The sequence below is a fragment of the Molossus molossus genome, unplaced genomic scaffold, assembly GCF_014108415.1.
Source record: "Molossus molossus isolate mMolMol1 unplaced genomic scaffold, mMolMol1.p scaffold_m16_p_19, whole genome shotgun sequence".
In the NCBI taxonomy this organism is placed as follows: domain Eukaryota; kingdom Metazoa; phylum Chordata; class Mammalia; order Chiroptera; family Molossidae; genus Molossus; species Molossus molossus.
The window spans coordinates 18,292,631-18,313,160 of NW_023425354.1; the positions used below are offsets into that span (position 1 = coordinate 18,292,631).

General features: G+C 37.5%; 1 protein-coding gene across 2 annotated transcripts in view; it reads right to left on the reverse strand.

Moving 5' to 3' along the window:
* The window catches only part of ACACA (acetyl-CoA carboxylase alpha), a 250,284-nt gene that overhangs the window by 189,444 nt on the left and 40,310 nt on the right, over window positions 1–20,530 (reverse strand). For both annotated transcript variants that reach the window (XM_036267833.1, XM_036267834.1), the window contains exons 6-10: window positions 13,844–13,953; window positions 11,932–12,013; window positions 10,629–10,727; window positions 9,097–9,203; window positions 5,526–5,636 (exon numbers count right to left, since the gene is read on the reverse strand). In XM_036267833.1, the coding sequence (XP_036123726.1) occupies window positions 5,526–5,636; window positions 9,097–9,203; window positions 10,629–10,727; window positions 11,932–12,013; window positions 13,844–13,953 (509 nt within the window). The remainder of the gene's footprint in view (window positions 1–5,525; window positions 5,637–9,096; window positions 9,204–10,628; window positions 10,728–11,931; window positions 12,014–13,843; window positions 13,954–20,530) is intronic.

A 20,530-nucleotide genomic window follows, 5' to 3' on the forward strand; every position in this document is an offset into this window, starting at 1 on the left:
GTGGATTCAACTGTCGATAGATATGTATTCATTGCCATTTTGTTTGTTCATATATTTTATCTTTTTCTTCAAAAAGACCCTTCATCATTTCATATAATAATGGTTTGATGGTGATGAACTCCTTTAACTTTTTCTTGTCTGGGAAACTGTAAAGCCATCGATTCAAAATGACAACTTTGCAGGATAGAGTAATCTTGGTTGTAGGTTCTTGCTTTTCATCACTGAATATTTCTTGCCACTCCCTTCTGGCCTGCAAAGTTTCTTTTGAGAAATTAGCTGACAGCCTTATGGGAACTCCCTTGTAGGTAACTAGCTGCCTTTCTCTTGCTGCTTTTAAGATTCTCTCTTTGTCTTGAAAATTTTGCATTTTGATGATGATGTGTCTTGGTGTGGGTCTCTTGGGGTTCATCTTCTTTAGGACTTTCTGTGCTTCCTAGACTTGTATGTCTGTTTCCTTCACCAATTTAGGGAAGTTTTCTGTCATTATTGTTTCAAATAGGTTTTCAATTTCTTGTTCTCTCTTCTCCTTCTGGCACCTCCAAGATGCGGATGTTGGCACGCTTGAAGTTGTCCCAGAGGCTCCTTACACTATCCTCATTTTTTTGAATTCTTTTTTCTTTTTGCTGTTCTGATTGGGTGTTTGTTGCTTCCTTATATTCCAAATCGATGGTTTGCTTCTTGGCTTTACCTACTCTACTACTGAATCTGTGTAAATTATTCTTTATTTCGGTTAGTACCTCCTTCATTTCTGACTGTGCATCCTTCATTTCTGACTGGTCCTTTTTTATGCTCTTGAGGCCCTCAATAAGTTCATTGAGGTTCTCACTAACTTTATTGATCATCCTTATAAGCAGTATTTTGAACTAGGCATCTGTTAGGTTGCTTATCTCCATTTTGCTTAGTTCTTTTCCTGGGGTTTTGTCCTGTTCTTTCATTTGGGACCTGTTTCTTTGTCTCCTCATTTTGGCTGCCTCCCTGCGTTTGTTTCTGTGTGCTGCTGAACGAGAGGTATGGGGATAGATGAAACCAGATGCTGCTTATTTGAAAGAATTTAGGAAAACCTGAAGCAGGATCCAAGACAGGCCAATTCTATGGTTAAGCAACTGGCAACAGCTTGGGTGGGCCTGAAAGTTGGGTGGGGTGGGGCGGGGCCTCAGGGATTCACCAGGGTGGGGCAACCAGTGTGAGCCAGGTTGCCGGAGTCCCAGATATGGCTTCTGTCTGCTGCCCCAGGGAAGGGCTCACCAAAGGAACAAAGTCCTCCGACAGCACATTTGTCCGGGAGAAAGGCCCCTCTCCAGCCCTCGCTCCAATGCCAAACAGCTCAGTTCTTCCCTGTATGTCTCTGGCTCCCCTTGAGCTGCCTCCCCTCCAAGCTTAGAGGGAGTGAGTCCGAATAAGTCTGTGCACGGGCCCTTTAAGAGGAGCTGCCTGGGGCTCCAGCTGCCTTTGCCTCCCTGATCCTCAGTTCCCATTGGTTTTTCCAGCCAGAAGTTATGGGGACTTCTCTTCCTGGCCCTGAAACCCTGAGTGGGGCTCCTGGTGTGGGATGGGGACCCCCCCAGTCCTCAGAGAGGACCTTCCCACCCGAGGTGTCCTCCTGATTTTTATCCGCCACACGTGGGTGTTGGATCATCCCATCCGCTTCCGCCCCTCCTACCAGTCTCAATGTGGCTGCTGCTTTAATTCTGTAGTTGTAGGACTTCCATTCAGCTTGATTTCAGGTGGTTTTGAATGATGATTGTTCTGTAGTTTAGTTGTAACTTTGATGTGGTTGTGGGAGGATGTGATACCGCATTTACCTATGCCACTGTCTTGACTGAAAGTCCTCAACAGATACTTTCAACACTTTGTTTAGAGATCTCCTTAACTAGGTCCATGCCTTCATTAATACATTCTCTATCTTTCAGCTTACCTTAAGCAGTTGTTTCATCATCACAGAACATGGGTTACCTTTTTTCTAGACTCTAATAATAATTATTAGACTCAATGCCTTTCCAGCTTCCACTAACATTGTGTTCACCATTCCTCCACCATTTATTATCAACCTTCTCACCATTTTTCTAGCCTCTACCTTTGAGCTAATCTCAAAGCTAATGCCACATATTTTACCCTTTTTTGTTGACAGAATTACACCTGTAGGTATCAATTTCTATATTAGTTATCCATTAATACCTAACCAACCATCCAAAATTTAGTGACTTAGGACATTGACCATTTTATTTTATTTATTCACAGCAATTTGAGCTGGACTCAGCTAGGCAATTCTTCTGTTGACCTTGACCTAGAGTCACTCATGCAGCTATAGTCATTTGGCAACTTGGCTGGAGTTGGATGGTCTAATAGGGCCTCACTCACATGTCTCAAAAATTGTAGGAACTGTTATCAAGTAGGTATAGGGAGCTTCAACAGAGCAACTAAGCCCTGTTTCATGTGGCTCTCTTTCTCCAGAAGACTACACTGAGCTCTTCACATGGCAGTCTGAGGCTCATTCCCAAAAGGGCAAGGGCAGAAACAACAAGACCACTCAAGGTTTAAGTTTCATAACCTGAATGCCATTTCTGCCACATTCTATTGGTCAAAACAAGCTACAAGGTCAGCCAAAATTAAACGGGTAGGAGAAGAAAGAGAATCACAGTGCAAAGAGATGTGTATTTATGGATGAGAGGAGTTATCATGGTCATCTTTGCAAATAATCTCTCACATGCTCTTTTCTATAGTTTCCATTTTTTATCTCTTCATACTTCAGTCAAAATTTTCTTCTGACCTATCTTCCAAGTCACTAATTGTCTCTACAATGGCATCAAATATGCTACTAAATTCCTCTATTGACTTAATTTTATTTACTGCATTTTCAGTTCTAGAATTTTTAGTTTTTTTCCTCTTAATAGTTTCTAGTTTTCTGCCCAAATTCTCAATCTTGTCTTTAATTTTCTTGAATTCATTAAATACGGTTACTTTAAAATCCTTGTTTGATAGATTCATTATCTAAACTCGCTGTGAGTCTGTTTCTACTGACTTTATTTTTCTTGATTGTTGATCATGTAATTTAATATGCTGCTTATCTTTAATTGGCTGCTTGATATTGCATTTGAAAAATTAATAGAAATAATTTGAAGTTCTAGATGTTATCTTTCTCTGGAGAGATTTATATTTGCTTCCTGTTGGTGGCTAGGAACACTAGCAATCACAGAACATCTTGCTTGAATCAAGGGCTGAGTGTTTTGAAGTTGATGTTTAATCCCTATGAAAGCTGATTTATTTCTAGTTCATTCTTGCTCCTGAGATATAGTCCTTTCAAAATGCCAACCTTAAATGTCAGAGGCTTCCCAGAGCACCCTGCTCAGCAAGCCCTAAAGCCTAATCTTGTACTTTTAGTCTTGTAAGACTGTTGAAAACTCTAGCTTTTCAACTGCTTCTTCTCAAACTAGATATTATCTCTAGGGAAAAAGTGGCGTAAATGCCAGGCTCTCCTCTGGGATTCCTTCTTCTTCTATATCTGAGCCCATAATTTTGTATTGCCTTGAAAAGTCTCTGATGCATTACAAGAGATTTTTTTTTTATCCTTTGAAACGACATGGAAAGACCTGGAGAGTATTATGCTAAGTGAAATAAGCCAGTCAGAGAAAGACAAATACCACATGATCTCACTTATTTGTGGAACATAATGAACAAAATAAGCGCTCGACCAAAGAGATCCAGTATCATGGAAGTAGGGAATAGATGACATACCTCAGAGGGATAGGGAGTAGGTGGGGAGGGAAGAGATAAACCAAAGAACTTATATGTAAATGTGCACAACCAATTGACACGGACATTAAGCTGGGGAAATCAGGAGAGGGGTGGGAGCAGAAAGCAGGGGATCAATGGGGAAAAGGGGGGATATCTGTAATATTTTCAACAATAAAAAAAGATACCATGGGGGAAAAAAAAGAACAAATTTTTTTTTTTTTAAATATGGTCCAGCTAGGGGGCAGGAGTGGGAGGAGGGTGTCAATGGGGGGAAAAAAGAGAAACATCTGTAACAAAAATAAATAAATTAAAAATAAATAAATAAATAAAATCTCAGAGTCAAAAAATAAATAAATAGCCCTGGTCGGTTTGGCTCAGCGGTTAGATCATCGGCCTGTGGTCCGGAGAGACCCGGGTTCGGTTCCCGCTAAGGGCATGTACCTCGGTTGCAGTTTGTCCCCGGCCCTGGTTGGGTCGTGTGGGTGGCAGCCACTCGATGTGTCCCTTTCACATCGATGTTTCTCTCTCTCTCTCTCTTCCTCCCACTCTACCTCAACAAAATGTTGAAAAATGTCCTCTGGTGAGGATTAAAAATAAATAAATAAATAAATAAATAAATAAATAAATAAATAAATAAATAAATAAAAAATAAATAAATAAGGTCCAGCTTTTCTAATTTGTTCTCAATGGGAGAAATGGTTTGAGTTAGTTAATTATTACTGGAACTTAAAAACTCATAAAAATTCCTAATCTTAGTGTTCTAGTTTCTTCAAGTATTTGATTCCATAGTAATAAGTAGTTTGAAATACCTATAGAAGTTAACATGCTTTTTCTTTTGCTTTTAAGAGAAAAAGACCTTCTTTTTAGACTCCATAAGGCACTGAAATATCTATGAAAGTGGGATTATTAAAGAAGGTATATAAAGAAAAAGACAAGTAATATTCCAATTCTGACATTCAAAATAAGAGAATGTAGCAAAATAATATCTTTATCACTCTCTTTATTGAGTATATCAAATCATGACCCAGTGCATCGACTTTTTCTCTTTAGTCCATGATAAGGAAGCAATAAATTTACTGCTGACTGATTTTTAAAAAGGAAGGCAAATAAAAGGTGGCCAGGGGTACTAGTAAAGGATGGTGCAAACTAAAAGATGTTGGGAAAAATAAGAAAAAGTGGGAAGCTAGAAGAGTGAAAAGACCATAATGTGTCCCAATTTGCCTTTTTCTGACTCATCTTTTTCTGGCTATTGGTAGGAGGAAAAAGGGTGAGTCGAATATGTGAGGATAACTCTGAGGGCAGGGGAAAGAGACTCCTGTCTCTCAATTCTCTAAGGTTCTTAAAAGACAACATTTCTTCGCCTTCCACAACCAATCTATAGTTCGGCCACATCAACTTAGTTGCAAATCAGATGAGTAGGCAGAGAGACACCCTAGGATTAGCTTTTCTGAATGACTCTCAGTTCTCATAGAACGTGAGTCTGCCATAGGGTTCAATGGCCATGCAGCACAGGCTAGGGTGTAGACTGCTGGGCCAGTAGGGTAGATAAAAAACATGGCAGGAACTCAGGAGTCAATTTGAACTGATGTAAGGTAAAGTCAATCAGAGAGTCTGGGCCTGACCAAGAGCATCCAGATCAGGAGTTAACCATACCACATACGTTATAACACCAGCAGAAGAGGGACAAAAAATTATAGAAAGGCATTGACTCTTCCTTGCCAAATTATAGTGTGAGTTAAATCATGTGTCACTGATATACATGTTAATTCAAACAAAGATAATTTGTACTCTACCTGTCTGAAGAGGTTAGGGAAGTCATCTGCATTGTTGACCTTTCTGATTCCCTTTCCTCCTCCTCCTTCTGAGGCTTTGATCATTACTGGATACCCAACTTCCTCTGCTGCCTTCAAGAAGAAAGAAAAATGGGAGTAAAAGTGGTATTAGTAGGGAAAAAGAAAACTGGCATTTTCTCCCTTTAAAAATGCTATTATTTGGTAGGCCTATATGTAATAAAATAGAAAGATCCTGGAGATATACTATTAAGTAAAACAAGTAAGAGAACAATACTTGTAATTCTCTTGGTTAAACCAAGAGAAAACTGACTTTATGTTTAAGTATATGATTACATATGCATTCATACACCCACATGTTTTTTTTTTAATACTCACCTAAGGATATGTTTTATTGATTTTAGAGAGAGTGGAGGGGAGAGAGAGAAACATCAATGAGAGAGAAAAACATCTATCTGTTGCCTCCCAAATGTGCTCCAACTGGCGATTGAACCCGCAACCTTTTGGTGGGTGGGATGACACTCCAGCCAACTGAGCCACCTGGCCAGGGTTCATACACCCACATAGTTAAATGTAAAAATGTCGACAATAGCCCTGGCCGGTATAGCTCAGCGGTTGGAGTTTCGGCCTGCGGACCAGAGAGGCCTGGGTTCAATTCCTGCTAAGGGCACATACCTCAGTTGCAGTTCGTTCCCAGCCCAGTTGGGGTCATGTGGATGGCAACCAGTCAATGTGTCTCTCTCACATCGATGTTTCTCTCTCTCTCTTTCTCCCTCTCTCCCTCCTGTCTATCTGAAGATAAATGCAAACATGTCCTCAGGTGAGAATTTAAAAAAAAAGTTGACAATATACATCAGTGGTGGTATATAAGAGAAATGTGAGTAGATATAAACTTTTAAAATATTGATAAATGTTTTATTGTAATTTCTTATAGTAATCAAGTATTCATGTATCATCCATAATTTTTATTAAATAAAAAAGACATAAATAGTTCATTTCATGTAAGTTGATGGTCTCAATATAGTTTCTGATAACACATAAGTAAAACTCAACAAATCAGAACTCACACATCCGGAAATTTTTTCCCCCATTCAACCCTTTGTAAAAGATAAAAATAATGAGATATCAAAATAAATAAAATTAGTCAGAAAAACAAAACTTCAGCATGCTCTAAGTGTGCTTTTCACATTACAGTATTTTATAATGATCAGGTGATTATCCTAAAATTTTTTGAAAAATTAATTATATATACATTAAGTAGGGAGCTGGTTAAATAATAATATACCCATATAGTTAGAATACTATGCAATTATTAAAAGGAATGAGGTGGTTTTTACATGTAATGATATGGAAGATGTCCAAATTATATTGTTAAGGCAAAAATTAAAGTGGGGAAAAAGTTAACCAATTCCTTTAATAAAATATTTGTCTTTTCAGGTTTACACTACAGCAGGACCTAAAAAATGTGTCACCAGAAAACACCATTTCAAATTTTAATTTGTGTCACTAGATTAAGCATGAAAAAATTTTTTTTTATCCTCACCCAAGGACATTTTTCCATTTTTTGTTCAGATAGAGTGGGAGGGAGGGAGGGGGGGGGAGAGAGAGAGAGAGAGAGAAACATCGACGTGAAAGGGACACATTGAGTGGCTACCACCCGCACGACCAACCAGGGCTGGGGACAAATTGCAACCGAGGTACACGCCCTTAGTGGGAACCGAACCCGGGTCTCTCTGGACCGCAGGCTGATGCTCCAACCACTGTGCCAAAGCGGCCAGGGCAAGCATGAAAATCTTTCAGTCATAGGCTCCTCTCTTCCAAAATTCACTTAACTCTATTTATTTCTATTTTTATAAACAGAGTCAGCATGATGAACTCAATCACTAGGTTATAAGTGATCAAAGAGACAACCACAAATATGGAAAACAGAAAAAAGGTAGGATAGCCCACATAATGTCACTAAGAAGGTAGACCCTTTAAAAATACATAAAGGATCTAGGTACAGGTCATCCATTTAAAATGTTAGAAAAATGTTAATGCCATGAGGAAAATGCTTATTATACAATATTAAGACAAAAATAAACATTATTAAAATATATATAGTCAAACCCTAATTTTATAATAATGATAATAATAATAATTATGGAAATCTATTAATAAAGATTATCATTATGAATCTATGAATCAAAAATGGCTAGAAGAAAATAGGAGTGGATTTATCATCTTTTTTTTCTGGCTTTCCAAATTTTCTACCAGATGATTTTATGTTTATAATTATAACCAGAAAAAAAATAGGAATTTTAATTGATAAGCAAAATGGCAAAGTTTCTACTCTTTTGCAAATCACAGCAAACAGAAAATAGCAATTGCAAATCAATTAGAAATATTAATTCTGATTAAGGACATTATAGGATACTTAATTTAAAATGTAAATAATACATAAAATTAGTTGAGCATTCAGTGTTCCACTTGAATTTTTAACATACAAGTCAAAAACAAAGCAATGTGTTTTTCTAAAATAGCCTCTTTCTTCATCTACCTGGAGGCATATCTGACATTTCCAACTAGTTAAAAAGTGAAAGGGGAACAAACTGGAGAGAACTATAGAGGAAAGAAAGATTATGTTGAAGAAAGACTCTCCTTTTGCTTGGGTTAATGTTTCTACATGGATGGACACGCCTCTCTTAGTTCCCTCCCTCACTCCTCCCCCAGGGAAAAAGAGTAAATTATATGATTGGTCAGTTTGGAAGGAGGAACTGAGCAGGCATAGCTCAGCCTCTTTCCCCTGTGGGATCAGCCCATGGCACAGAACATATGCTCTTCGTCAGCTCTGCGTAATACAATAAGCTGAATGGTAAAAGCTATGTCATTATAGAGGGAAGTCTGGGGTTATTGAGCACCACCAGTAACCAGTGAATGAACCTGTTTAACCAACAATCAAGTTATAAATATGATTGTTGCTATACAAGCTATTTTCACCAACATCTCTCTATTCTTTTTTTTAAAACTTTTTTTTTCTTTATTGATTTTAGAGAGAGGAAGGGAGAGGGAGACAGAAACATAGATGAGAGAGAACATTGATTGTCTGCTTTCTGCATGCCCCACACTGGGGATTTAGCCCACAGTCTGGGCATGTGCCCTGATTGTGAATGGAACCGGTGACCTCTTGGTGCATGGGTCACTAAACCACAAAGCCACACCGGCTGGGCTCTCCATTCTTAATAAAGCTGACATTTGATATTCTTGGTTCTGAACTCAAGCAGGGGCAAAAGTGTATTGTTTATTGCTCTTCCCCTCCCCCCCACACTAACAGGTGGTGGAAAGGAGACTCAGTACCTCCTTAAAGCTCTGATTTAACCACGTAAGGAATGTTCTAAGTGAGAGGATTGATTCAAAACAAATTTAAATAATTTTTGTTATATGTGGGTCACTTCTTCACTCTATAAACTATACATCTTAACTTACAGCCCTAATGCCATCATAAGTATATATCATGAACCAGGATCCAGATCGATATATTTCTGACTATAATTGGTCAGTTGAAAGACATCACTTCCTAGAGTTAGTAACCTACCTTTAGCCCATCATCCACATCCTTCACATAGCCTTTTTCATAGAGTTCCTGGGGAACATTTAAGATGCGTTTTGAAAAATCATTTTCTTGCCAGTCCACACGAAGACCTGCAATAGATAACACTGACTTAAATGCAGCTATAAGAGCTTCTGTTCTTGTCAATTTTCTTCTATACCTTCTTTAAAATGCTCTCTCATTGCCCTGGCCGGTTTGGCTCAGTGGTTGGAGCATTGGCCTGCAGACCAGAGAGTCCTGGATTTGGTTCCCACTAGGGGCATGTACAAAAAAAAAAAAAGCTCTCTCATTGAGGGTAGATGGGAAATGGAAGGATGTCATAAAACCCTGATTAGTCCTTGGGGTTAATAGTATACACCTACAGCAGGACCTGGCAACATGGGTTTCCAGTATAAGCAGGACCTTACACTAGAAAAACCCAGGAGAGCCAATAGGAAGCAAATTATAAAAATGTAAGGACATATAAGGGGGGAAAAAAGCACGTCAAGCTTCTCACAATAACACAGCAGGCAAAATACCTTCAATTTGTGTGTTCAGGCCTGCTTTAGGGCCAGAGGTCTGGGAAATAATTCAATCTTTATGAGCCCTTGGAAATGAAAATGGCAGTTTTATTGGTCTCAGCAGAGTCATGATTCCATGCTCCCTGAATATCCCTGTACTCAGCCACAAGGGGAATGCTATTGCCTCTCCATTCAAATAAAAACAAACTCAACCTTTTATTTTAAACTGTTTGACCCAGCGGGTCTGGAGAGGATATTGCAATCCCCCTGGAGAGCTAGAGTAATAAGAGTTCAAATCTATTCAGCCTCAAGACAATGGTCACTCCCATTTGGAAGAAGTTTTAGTGTATGTCTGCCCCTTGTGCTTGAGTACTAAAAAAAGGTAAGTTCATATTATTATCAGCTATTATAATTCACATGGCACTCTTTGAGGAATTTATCAAGAAGAAATCATTTTTAGAAAAATTTTACCCTTCTGCATGCCTGGAAGAAAGGTTGACTATTGACCTCATTTTCTATATCAAAGGCAACTGAGAGGTTAAAAGGTATTAAACAGGCAAAGCAAATCATCAATACATTGTGGGCTGACATCAAAAAATACTGGCAGGCAAATATTTGAGAGGTGGGTTTTAGGTTTTCCTAATGATCCAGGTCATTTCCCAGGCCAGTTCAAAGGCCTAATTCTGCCTAGGAAGTCCGTCTCTGAGAAAGATTCTAGCCTACCCAGAGTAGATCTGAATCCACAGAACTATGAGTTTTCCAGAGTTTCTCCAAATTAAATCCCAAAATCAGTTTTAGCAACTGTATACTCAGTACAACATTTATATTCCTAAGACATGATAAAATCACAGCTGTAGTAATTAAGCCTAGAGATACAAGATACCATTAATCAACCTGGATTCTATCTCTTATCAAGTATTCCTACATTTTAAATAAACTTAAGCCCCAAGCCACAGTCCCAAATATCTTACTGAACTTTTCTGTACTTTAAGATACAAACAAGATATAGTTTCTTACCACTGCCACTCCAGGGAAGAGTTGGGATACCTGCAGTTTGAGCCACTATGGAAGATGCAATCTTATCCCCCAAAGCCCACATGGCCTGGCTTGGAGGACCTAAAAAACAAAACAAGAGAAGCTTGACTATAACATTTTGGCTTCATTTCTGTCACATATATTTTGTCTTCTGTATAATTACTGTTGTATTTTTCTTCTCTCTCGTACATATCATGGAGATCATAAACTTGATTATGGGAATTACTATGTTTAACTCATAGTTTGTACCCTTTATAGCTTTTTGCACACAATGAAAAGTTCAATTTATATATAAATAATTGCTAAAATAAATTCCTGACAAATCTCTCATTTTATAATCCTTCATGATTCAACTTTACCAGATTAACAAAGTCTTTTTTACCAATATCCTAAATTAAGGACTATAAAGTTCTGGGGTTCAAGTTTGAAATATAAATATTATACCTTCCTTGGTCTTAGAGGAACTGAAAAGGAAGATTTAACTTTAATAGGGTTTACAAAATATTAATTATCATTGTGGAATGTCTCTGAGACAGAGAAAGAAACACTTTGAGCAATATAACTCTATTTCTCTCTTTGCCATAGGAGAGCAGAAAAGACAGACGACAGAATTCTCACTTATAGGAATATAACCTATGTGCTTAAATGTGAAGGTGCTGACTCTTTTTTTTTTTTATCCTCACCTGAGGACATTTTTCCATTTTTTGTTCAGATAGAATGGGAGGGAGGGAGAGAGAAACATCGATGTAAAAGGGACACATCGAGTGGCTGTCACCCGCACGACCAACCAGGGCTGGGGACAAACTGCAACCAAGGTACACGCCCTGAGGGGGAAACCGAACCCGGGCCTGTCTGGACTGCAGGCCGACGCTCTAACCGCTGAGCCAAACCGGCTAGGGCGGTGCTGACTCATATTTAATGACACACTGCCAGGGTATCTATCCTAAGTATTCAATTATCTTTGCTATATAAAAATATGTCTTCCACATGTTTTCTTAAGTTAATGGCAAAGTTTTAAAAGGCATTGCTTTAGAAATCAGAGCCTCGTCCATATCTCATGGAAAAGAACCTAGGGAAAGAAAACACAATCAAGATGCAGAGACATAAGCAGGGTATAAGAAATGAAAAAGGGAAAACAAAATAATAAAGTGGTTACTCTGAGAGCTGCTTACTGATAAAAATTAAGATAATGTTAAACAGAAGAAAAACAGAATGTAGAGTGGAATATGGGCAAAATTCACAGAGAGAAACACAAAGACAGGAACAGTATGTCAGAAAGGCTTACCCATGAAGGCGATGCCATTTTTCAAAAGAAGTTCTGGGAGCTTGGGATTCTCAGAAGCATGACCCCAGCCAGCCCACACTGCCTACAAGAGAATACAACATGGTTCATTATTAAAATTCATATTAAAAAACAAAACAAAACATGACAAACTGTATTATTCTCTACCAAGACTAGGCCCTACTCCATGAGGTACAATAGCTCCACAATAGCCCAATACTTAATTCAGCTTCTATGCTTGATTTTTGGCAAACTTCTTACAGAACAATAAGCAGTCCATTGTGGCAAAACCTCTGAAGAGGTCAAAATCAAATTGAAATTGATAGTAAAATCCAGCTAGTCTTGTTGCTCTTTAGGAGACTCAATTCATAGCCTTTCAACTAGACTCTACAGAGCCTTTTCTAGAAATACTGGTTTTCTTTCACAGTTTCAATTACTTTGGCCACGCAAGACTCAACCTTTATATCTAGTGGTTACACTGCCCCACAAATCTCTTTTTGGGCTTTAAAACACTTTCCCTCAACTTCCTCACACAAGTGATAGGGAAGAAATGACCTTCTTCTACACCACCATGTTCTGGGCTAAGAATATTCCATTAGAAATAGGCAACTTTTACTTACTCTGGATGGTTTGAAGGTGAAATGGGTAGAATAAATAATCTCTGAAAAACCCTTATAAACCTACTGTTTGTATTGTGTTTACTTTATTTTGACTAAATGCATCTTTCCATCTTTCCTTTTCCTGTTGGTTATATTCCACATAAAGGCATTTATTAATTTTCAACAAAGATGCTTTCTATAAAATTAAAAGTTCTTCTGTGGATATCCCCTTGTACCTAACAGTAAAATGGCTACATTTGTTGGTGGGGGTTTTTTGTTTTTTTTCCCCTGTGACCACTTGCAGATTTTGTGTTTATTAAAACAGTGAAGCATTGCAAACCATGAGATGCAACGGTTTTCTTTGGCAAGTGTAAATATTAGTTTCATACATACATGAACTATAGTGCTAAATTTGAAAAATATCTTAAAGAGGAAACATTCTTTTTTTCCCTTTATTTCAATTTTTTAGAAATTTCAATTATAGCCCTGGCCGGTTTGGCTCAGCGGTTAGAGCGTCGGCCTGCAGTCCGGAGAGACCAGGGTTTGGTTCCTGCTAATGGCGCGTACCTCGGTTACAGTTTGTTCCCGGCCCTGGTGGATCGTGTGGGTGGCATCCAATTGATGTGTCCCTTTCACGTCGATGTTTCTCTCTCTCTCTCCCTCCCTCCCTCCCACTCTATCTGAACAAAATATCGAAAAAGATGTCCTTGGGTGAGGATTAAAAAAAAAAAATTTCAATTATAATTGACATATAATATTATATTAGTTTCAGGTGTACAACATAGTGATTAGATATTTATATAACTTCTGAAGTGATCACCTAATAAGTCTAACACCCATTTGAAAGCATACATAGTTATTATAATATTATTGACTACTGACTATATTCCCTATGCTGTACTTAAAATCCCCATGACAATTTCTATCATTGGCCATTTGTACATCTTAATCCCTTCTCTTTTTTAACCCATGTTCCAACCCCCTCCTCCCATCTGGCAACCATCAAAATGTTTTCTGTATTTGTGAGTTTGTTTTAGTTTTGTTTGTTTTTTTAGATCCCACATATAAGTGAAATCATATGGTATTTGTCTTTTTCTTATTCATTTCACTTAGCATAAATCCCTCGAAATCCATCCATGTTGTCACAAATGGCAAGATTTTATTCTTTTTTATGGTTGAATAATATTCCACTGTATATATGTACCACATCTTCTTTACCCATGGACGCTCAGGTTGCTTCCACATCTTGGCTACTGTAAATAATGTGGTAATGAACACATAAATTTGGTTTTAAAGGACACCTTGGCATCTCTTACTTGTACGGGGATCCTTTTAGCAATATCAAGAATTAATTCCACATTTGCATAGTTGTTGTTGTTTGGGCCTCCTGGCACTGGCACATAGTGATCTGCCATCTTAATGTACTCTGAAAATGCAAGCAAATTAATAGAGAACACATGCTTTATTTTCTGATACATAACACAGAACAAAACTATGTAAAGGACCATCATAAGTAACCACAGGACAAACTGCAATAATGGGGTCATTTCCAGGACCACTTATTTGAAGGCTCTGACTTTATTAAGTCACAGGCACTAATACGCACTAATCTCGTATTTGGAAGTTCTTATACTAACACAGCAATTCTCAAACATTTTACTATGTGACCTTTCTGAAGGATCCTGATGATCCCTATACCAAAAATAATGTCTGTCACTTAGAGGTCCAGGTATAATTATTCTGTTCTGGGAAAAAGTTCTAGTCCTGACACTCTTTATCTTTAACTTGCACTATATTCTGAGAAAGCCCTTTTCCTGATGTAAAGCTAGGACAGAATGGGGACAGATGGAAGAGTATGAAGGGTATGAAGGGTTTCCTGGCTAAACAGGAAAGGGTAGATACAGGAGTCTCCCAGGTGTTTGAAAGGGTTTATCTGGGAATGTTAGCCATAATAAGTATTTGAAAGACACTTTAAAAAGATACCTTCTTTCCCTCCTTACTTTTATTTTGCTCAGTGTTCCCATTTAAATTTGTCACCTGATACCTCTCCCTTCCTATTCTGGCAACAACTGTAGCAGAGCAGCTACAATGTGTAGGAACTGTACTAATAAGCACTTTATATATATAAATATATATATATATATAATTTCATTTAACACTCAACATATGATAGGTATTATAGCACCTAGTTTATAGGAAATTATGGCTTGGAGCAGTTCAATTATGTGCTCAAGGAACATTTCCACCATATTTATTAACATTTCTTATATCTTCTTAATTTTTAAAGGCTTTAAGTCCTTCCAAAAGAAAATTCTACTCAAGCCCTGGTCGGTTTTGCTCAGCGATTAGAGAGGTCCGCAGACCAGAGAGGCCTGGGTTCGGTTCCCGCTAAAGGCATGTACCTCAGTTGCAGTTTGTCCCCGGTTCCAGTGGGGTCGTGTAGTTGGCAACCACTCAATGTGTCTCCCTCACATCAATGTTTCTCTCTCTCTCTTCCTCCCTCTCTCCCTCCTACTCTATCTGAAGATAAATGCAAAAAAATAAAATAAAATGTCCTCGGGTAAGGATAAAAAAATAAAAGAACAGAAAAAAAAAGAAAATTCTACTCAAAGTAAGATATAAGGCCCTACATTTGGTTCAAAATAAAAATAGGTTTATTGTTCTCTTTGATTATAAGAGGAAAAACATGCTAATTATTAAAATTTTAAATAATATAATAATGTAATAATATTATTTTTTAAAAATCAAAATCACCCATTTTCTATCACTCAAAAATAATCAGTTCGTTTTGATAAAACCATGAATTGTAACCAATTTAATAATATATTGTAGATATCTTCCCATATTATGACATAGATATGTCTTAAATTTTCAATTATTTAGATGTAATATAATACAAATATTATTTATATATTTAATATTAATATATGAATATATTCATGGTTGCTTAATATTTCCATAGTCCCTAATTCACTTAACCACTAATTTATTGATAAACACATAGGTTATTAATCATTAGAAAAATTCTAAAATAATGTAATGATGAATATCCTTACACTACTGTCCAATTATACCCTCAGGATATGTTCCCAGAAGTAAAACTACTGGGTCAAAGGATATGTACCTCTTCAAAGATTGAACCATTTTAGACTCTCACCAGCAACATGGATGCCAAATTGCCTATACTCTCATCTATATTAGGTTTCACCAATCTTTTAAACTTTGTTGGTCCTATAAATGAAAAAAAAAAAAAAAATCCCAATCTACTACTTATTTGGTTTGAATTTCTTTGATTACCAATGGTATTGAATCTCTTTTCATATACTTATTGTTACTTTTTAATTCTTCTTTTATGGACTACCTATTCATGTATATTTAATTTTTTTCTGACAGGTGCCTTTTTCTCATATCAAAGGTAGAAACTTTTGCCCTGGCCGGTTTGGCTCAGCGGTAAGAGTGTCAGCCTGCGGTCCAGAGAGACCCGGGTTCGGTTCCTGCTAAGGGCACGTACCTCAGTTGCAGTTTGTCCCCGGCCCTGGTTGGTCGTGTGGGTGGCAGCCACTCGATGTGTCCCTTTCACGTTGATGTTTCTCTCTCTCTCTCTCTCTCTCTCTCTTCTTCTCTCTCCCTCCCACTCTATCTGAACAAAAAATGGAAAAATGTCCTCGGGTGAGGATTAAAAAAAAAGGATTAAAAAAAAAAGTAGAAACTTTTTACTGCTAATATGTTTTTCCAGATTACCATGTCTTTAACTCTTCCTCTTTTTATTTGCTAAATAGAAAGTTATATTCTTATGTAGGCAAAGCTAACTTTTCTGTAGTTCGATGGCCCTAGATACAGAAAAAAAAGTTATTTTAATTATTGACCTACATCCTACATAAACACATGGTCTACAAAGGTACTGCTGTCGCCAACCAAGAACAGTTCAAAGTTCTAAAGCAATCAATCTTCTATTATCATTACTGCAGACACTAAAGAAAAGAGAAGCCCTGGGAAGTAGAAAAAGAAAGCTTCCTAATTATGTAGCTTGCATTTCTCCATCATCTCCTAGGTCCCACAGTTCCCATAACTACCAGCAGAGACACTATTCTAAAGTATAGTGACAAATAAATAAGAAAACTCCCCTCAAAAGAGAATATGCAGTTATATACTATGGATTTCACTAATCATCCACCTCTCCAACTTTTCCAATAACTACCATGAAATAAAAATATGCAACTGGCCCATTATTACCATTTCACCATCCCTTATAACCTATCAATTTTGCCTGCTGTCCTCTAGTCTCAGAGCATGAAGCCCTCCCCTCATGTGAATAACAAACTCTTCTAAGGTTCCTTTTTCAAATTGTTTAAAGTATAAAAATACTTAGTGATGATTGCAAACAGTATGAATTTACTAAAACGCACAGAACTATATACTTTTTGTTGTCGTTAATTCTCACCGAGGATATTTTTCTCATTGATTTTTTAGAAAGAGTGAAAGCATGTGGGGGGTGGAGGGAAGAAAAAAAAACACATCAGTAGGCTGCTTCCCGCACATGCCCCAACCAGGGCTAGGGATGGAACTGGCAACCTAGGTACGTGCCCTTGACCAAGAATTAAAGGAGTGACCCTTCCGTCTGCCGGCCGATGTTCTAACTGGTAAGCCATACCGGCCAGGACAGAACTGTACACTTTTAAAAGGGTGACCTGTGCCCTGGCTGGTGTGGCTCAGCAGTTAGAGCGTTGGCCCATGGATCAATGAGTTTTGGTATGATTTCAGTCAAGGGCACATACCTAGGTTGTGGTTCGTCCCCGGCCCTGGTTGGGTCATGCGGGAGGCAACCAGTCGATGTGGCCTTATCACATCAATGTTTCTCTCTCTCTCTCTCTCTCTCTCTCTCTCTCTCTCTCTCTCTCTCTCTTCTTCCCTCCCTCCCTCCCTCCCTCCCTCCCACTCTATCTGATGCTAAATAAAAAAAGTATTGTTGGGTGAGGAATAAAAAAAAAAAGGTTGACTCGTATAGTATATAAATTATACTCAATAAAGATATTAAAATAATTAACATAATACAAAGTTTAGGAAAAAATGAAAAAAATAAAAATCATTCAAAATACAAATTCCTTAATTCAATATCACTGGTATTATAATCCTTCCTAGACTTCTATTTCATTTCTTTTTTATCCTCACCTGAGGACATTTTTTCCATTTTTTTGTTCAGGTAGAGTGGGAGGGAGAGAGAGAGAGAGAGACATTGACGTGAAAGGAACACATCCAGTGGCTGCCACCCACACAACCCAACCAGGGCCAGGGAAAAACTGCAACCGAGGTACGCGCCCTTAGCGGGAACCGAACCGGGGTCTCTCTGGACCGCAGGCCGACGCTCTAACCGCTGAGCCAAACCGGCCAGGGCTAGACTTCTATTTCTTAAATAACTTATTAAGAAAGTGTAAAATTGTATAAACTGTAAGTAAAAAAAGTTGAAAAAAGCAGAAACACAAATTTTTTTAATAGCTATATGATATTTCATAGAATTGGTGTAGCACATTTTACTTAACTAATCACTGATGTTGACACTAAAATTACTCTTAGTTTCTCCTTATTTTAATAATGACTATCCTTATACAAATATATTTGCCCATATTACTGATTTTTGTTCCTCAGAATAAATACCAAAAAATAGAATTTCTTGGTCAAAAGATATGCATACTTCTGTCTGTGGGTGCCCTTGATCCCACCCTCTTCCATCTCCTCTAGGTCTCTTGTGCACTTGTATCCCTCTCCCCCTGGTTCCTTCCTCTCAGACTATAAACATTCCCAAATGTCTTTCACTCTGAAAAATTAAAATCCTTTACTGACCCTGAATTTCTCTTTAGTTACTGCCTTTTCTTCTTCCCTTCTCATCCAAAAATTTAAAAAACTTGTCCACACTCGCTATCTCCATGTCACTTCCCATTCATTCCTTAAAATCCTGTATTAGTTTGCATACTCATATTGTTCTATTTAAATGATTCCTGCAAATATCAATGACTTCATAATTGTTGGACAGGTTTCTCTTCCTATTTTATTAGACTGCTGACACATTTGACCCTTCTTTATTGAAATTCTTTCTCTTCTGCTTCTCCCATATCTCTGATCATTTCTTCTCAGCACTGTTTATGGGTCTACTTCCTGAATCTATCCTTAAAGCCAAGTCTTCCATAAAATGCCATCCTTTGCCCTCTTTTCATTTTCTGTATGTTCTTTCAAGGAGTAGTGTTAACTACCACATATTTGCTGATAATGTACACTCTTAATCTCTGGCTGTTATTATTTCTAAGTTTTAGAAGGATATAGTCCATTTTTGTAGGATTTATAGAAACTGCTTGTACCACAAGTACTCCAAACCTAATCTGTCCCCCAAAAAAACTTACAGATAAAATTATGTCTAGGATTTGCTTTAAAAACTGTGTAGAAGAGGGAAGAGGTAAAAGTATAGATTAAACAAGTTTAGCTATGTTTGGATGACAGGTCGATGGAAAGGGGTTCATTACACTCTTCTACTTTTGAATCATTAAAAACAACTAATCTATTTAAAATGAAAATCCTGACATCCCTCAGAAGAGGGGATGGGGGGTGGGGGGGGTGGGAAGAGATAAACCACAGAACTTATATGCATGTATGCATGACCAATGGACATGGACAACTAAGCCGGGGACAGGGTGGAGGGGGGGGTGGGGTGGGGGGTGCCAATGGGGTAAAAAGGTAAAATATCTGTAACAAAAAAATAAATAAAAACATTTAAAATAAATAAATAAATAAAATAAAATAAAATGAAAATCCTTTAATGTTCAACATACACACTATCCCTAAAAAGATAGTCTATGCTCTTGAAAAAGAAAAACAAGGCCCTCCTTGACAAATAGTAAATCACATTTTTTACTTTAACAAGCCACCTGTAATTTCCAGAAAACTACTGTGTCACACCTTCGAATATTTGCATACACTGTCCTTTCTGCCTGAGACAATTTGTCTTCTCCCTAATTGCTTCATTATTTCTTAACTCAGTTTTGGATAGATATATATAACCTCTTCAGAAAGCTTTCTCTTAACCCTGCCCTCAAGAGCACAGGGCAGAGTTAAGATGTTTCATCTCTGTATTCTCATAGTACCCTGTGCATATTTCTATTACAGCACTGACCTCAGCGTATTGAAATTATTTGTTTCCTAGAGCAAGATCACATCTTATCCAACTGTAAGTCCCCATGTTCACTGAATGAATAAATGAATTAATAGGAGCACTAGGTAGAAAAAGATGAAGAAAATGAAATAATGCAAGGTAGTTTACATTTATGATAGATAATTTCATCTTTACAACTACCCAGTGAACTAGACATTATGATCATTCTTTTACAGATACAAAAATTGTGGCTCAGAGATGTTACAGGAGCAATCTAAATGTTTTCACATAACATCAGCTTTCCAATAAATTAGTGCTTTCTCCATTTCTAAGTAAGACAGCGTAATAACCTTTACTCCTCAGACATTGTCTTAACATTGTTGTCTCAATATAGAGAAAACATATACCAAAAAAAAAATAATAATAAGTTTAAAAAGATAGCTATATAAAAAGCAAATGTAATCTGTGGATACTCTAACTAAAAGATTATGCTTTAGTGACAAAAAGTATGGAGAGGAGAGCCACAACCTCTCAGCTATCCCTACAACTCTCACCTGGAAGACCTACTGAGTAGAGAGAATAAGCAGAGGAGCATTGCAGAGTGAAACCCACTTGGGTCCCAAGAGTTCTCTCTCTCAAGGAGGAAGGAAAAACATTCACTGTAGCTCATAAGGGAAATATTATTTCCTTCCAAACTTTTCCACTTACACATGATATAAAGTATGTGGCTTAGCAAATACTTCACACTGAAAAGGAGTACAACTGAAAACCCATGTCTACACTTTTGTTCAATTTCTATTTACTTTTACTTAGAACACAGGAGTCTGTGTTGACATTAAATATATCACTATCACTTTATATGCCT